Source organism: Frankliniella occidentalis, unplaced genomic scaffold (assembly GCF_000697945.3).
Source record: "Frankliniella occidentalis isolate FOCC.00 unplaced genomic scaffold, Focc_3.1 Scaffold60, whole genome shotgun sequence".
Lineage (NCBI taxonomy): Eukaryota > Metazoa > Arthropoda > Insecta > Thysanoptera > Thripidae > Frankliniella > Frankliniella occidentalis.
In genome coordinates, this window is record NW_026267190.1 from 1,146,130 (window position 1) to 1,149,441 (window position 3,312).

Here is a 3,312-nt window from a genome sequence, read left to right on the forward strand (position 1 = left end):
ACCATTGAGGCTCATGGAGTCGTACTGCTCCGTCTGCAGCGGCTCCCGGTAGATGATGGGGTCCAGCCCGGAGAAGTCGGACACGGTCCCGGTGAAGAGTTCGCCGTCTGCAAACACAAGACAGTTTGGAATTAAAAACAAAGATCAAGAGAGCGCTCTCGAGCGCGGCCAGCAGCAGGGCGCCTTGCATATCGCCATAGCATGCGGACGGTGATGGAGTGCGCGGTGATGGCGCGGGACAGACCGCGCAGACAATCCCCTTTCTTCCTATGTATAATGTTACTCCACCCCCTCAAAGTAATTCAACCCTTTTGCTGCCAACCCCCAACCGACTAAAAAAGCAAAAACAAAAATATGATGAGCACACGGCTGCGGTCCTAACTGCCCCCTACCCTCAACTCCCCTCTTCCAGTCCCACTTCTTCCCCCTCTCCAGCCGGGCGGGCAGCCGGGTCATTCCAGAAACTTGCGAAGCTGGAGAACACACCCAACTCGGCTGCTGCGGCGCCCGCCGGCACATCCCAGCAGGCCCGGCGGCCCAAGGGGGAGAGGGGGAGAAAGGGAGGAGGGGGACTCTTAGTAGCGGATTTATTTAGAACTGCGTGCGAAAGGCAGTAAATCATGGCAGGAACTGCCGCCACCCGCCGCCACCGCCCCGCCCCCCCTGGAAAAGCACTGCGCTCCGCTGCTGGGGGGCGTCGGAGGGCACAAGAGGGGGGGGATGTAAGGTGGCGGGGGAGGGAGGTGGGGAGTACTCATCTCCCGAGCATAAGGATCAATCTACGGCAGGCAGAAGGCAGCAGCAGCATGGGACCTCCACAGGGGGGCAAGTCCCCGCCCCGCCCTGTCGGGCGCGCGCGCGCTTGGCTGCGCCTTGTTTTTGTCGAGAGGGACGAGTGGAATGGCTTTATTTGCGCCTAGGCCTGCGTCCCCCAGCCAGCCCCACCCTCCACTACACGGCCTTGGGCCTTTCGGGCCGGTCTCTGGCTGACAGAATGCATGTGGATAAACACGCTTTTAAACTCGCATCAACTTTCCCGAGGCGCTCCGCTGCTCGTCTGCCTACGCCGCCACCACAGCCGCCGTCAGGATAAACGACGCCGATTATTCCCCCCCCCCTCGCTCCCCCCTTTTCTGCCCTCATCGTTTGTTATGTACGGTGGGGCGATAAAACTACCAGCACAACGCCGCCGCGGCCGTGACACTATCGCGGCGGCGAGCGGAGCCCAGGGGCGAGCCCGTCGCGGGTTCAAACCCCCCCACCCGCGTCCCTCGCGACCCACGCGGCCCTGTCCGACATGCGCGCCAGTTTTCTGTGACACGGCTCACAGTTAAGGGTAAGAAATTTTGAAATCCTACGACGTCTATCCACGTCGCTCATTCCGTCACATTGTTGGAGAATTTCGTCATTTTACGATTATAATATGTCACGAATAGTTCGTAATTGAAATTAACAAGTACTATTCGTCAATTTCGGTTACGAAACTGTTCGTAGTGGTATAAAAAAAACTATTCGTTACATAACGATTTAATAGTGCCAATTGATCAGGATGTTAGAATGTTTGTTTCAAAAATTATTGCGTCTAGGATTGTTCTCTTAGGACAACAACCGAGCTACAAACTGTTCGTCATATTACGAATGTATTCGTTACTTAAAAGTAACGAAGAGTTTGTGAAGAAAAACAACAGTACATTTTTCGTAAGATTACGATATAATTCCCAACAGTGCACATGAGAAGCGATAGTCTCGCTCTGATCGAGTGTGAGGAATCGGTGAATCATTCCACCCATGAGTTTCTGAGAAGTACGTAAGCTGTAGTACGATGTTTCAGATTATTCAGAACAGAAAAGAATCGGTTTATTTTTGGAATTATCGAGCCTCGGCCGACACGTCGGCGGGGTTGTACCGTGACTTGTATACTCACCGACATACACGGCCGTGCTGTTGTGCTGCGGGTCGTAGGGGCACAGCGCCACGCCGAGCTTCTCCTTCTCCATCGTGTAGGTCCCGGTCTGCAAGATGAGAGAGAGAGAGAGAAACAACAGGGATGAGAAGAGGGCTTGATAACAACATCACAGAAGCTTCCTCGGCTTGCCTTTTCTCTGCTGGAATTTCCCCCCAACCCAACCCCCCTCCAAACGACCCTCTCTGTCGCACTCGAACCTACCCTCCTCCCCGCGGCCCCCTCCGTCACCCCTAAATTCACTACCCATCCCTCCTCCCTTCCTGTTAAACGAAGAGCCCCCCTTAATGAGGCTGGCGAAGCAGGAGGGGACCGGCCGGGCGGGGGCGGCGTCGGCGGCGCGGGGGCGGCCGGCCCCCAGAGACCACCACGGCAGCAGCACCAGGCCGGTGGCGGTCGGTCCCCCGGGCCGCCCCCACGCCGCCCCCGCACGCCGCCCCCAGCACACCGATACACTTAATTACCCTCATACTGACCCTAAAGCAATAAAGTCCCCTCCGATATCTTCATGGCATGGCAGGCGAGGCCAGGCGCCAACACTTTCTAACCCCCGCACTCCACCACTCCCCCACCTTCCTCCTGCACTACCTACAGAGTCTCGCCACAGCACAGCGCAGCGAACCAAACTGGCGCGAGTATAATGAGGTCCGCCAGGACGGTTTACCTCATCAGTTGCTCTAATCCTTTTAAATTTCGCAAATGCAACACACGAAACTCCCATCATCTGTTCCTATGAAAGTGATTTGTGTTTGAACTATTGCGTAAACTAATTTGTGGATAAACGCACACGAGTACGCAAAGCATCACGATCTTTGTATCGGAGTCACAAGTAATTATTTCAAGTCTAGCGATCGGTAACTATTCGAGCGACGCGACGTAGGGCATGTACACTGATAACATTTTTGGAAATTCTTGATGTTCATATCTCTTAAACGGCTCGAGTTGAAAATAGCTATAAGCTATACATAATATTTTTTTTTCATAATTACCGTTTTAGAGATATCAACACTATTTTTTTAATGTTAAGTTTTCCGAGGGGGAAATCACTAGCGTACTCTCGTACACCCAGGCCCGTACTAAAGACGTACTCTAGTAGTGCACTGAAGTGTACTAACGTACTAACTCGTACACTTTGATCTGGAGTGATTCCTCCCTCGACGTTTTCATGCCCTACATAGACGGACAGATGGACGCTGCATAGGCAGCGGCGGCGGCGGCGGCGGCAGCACATACGATGTGCAGGACGAGTGCGGGGGTGACGATGCCTCGGCCCCCCCGCAACGCACAAAGCACAAAACACGGGGCGACCGCGTCGTCCCGCGCGCGACGCATTTCAAACAGAAATCAAG

General features: G+C 54.5%; 1 protein-coding gene across 1 annotated transcript in view; it reads right to left on the minus strand.

The window, feature by feature from the left end:
• LOC113210323 (semaphorin-1A) overlaps window positions 1-1,997 on the minus strand; it is a 13,341-nt gene extending 11,344 nt beyond the window's left edge. The window contains exons 1-2 of the mRNA XM_052267866.1: window positions 1,925-1,997; window positions 3-107 (exon numbers count right to left, since the gene is read on the minus strand). Of these exons, the coding sequence (XP_052123826.1) occupies window positions 3-107; window positions 1,925-1,997 (178 nt within the window). The remainder of the gene's footprint in view (window positions 1-2; window positions 108-1,924) is intronic.
• Window positions 1,998-3,312: the final 1,315 nt, after the last annotated feature.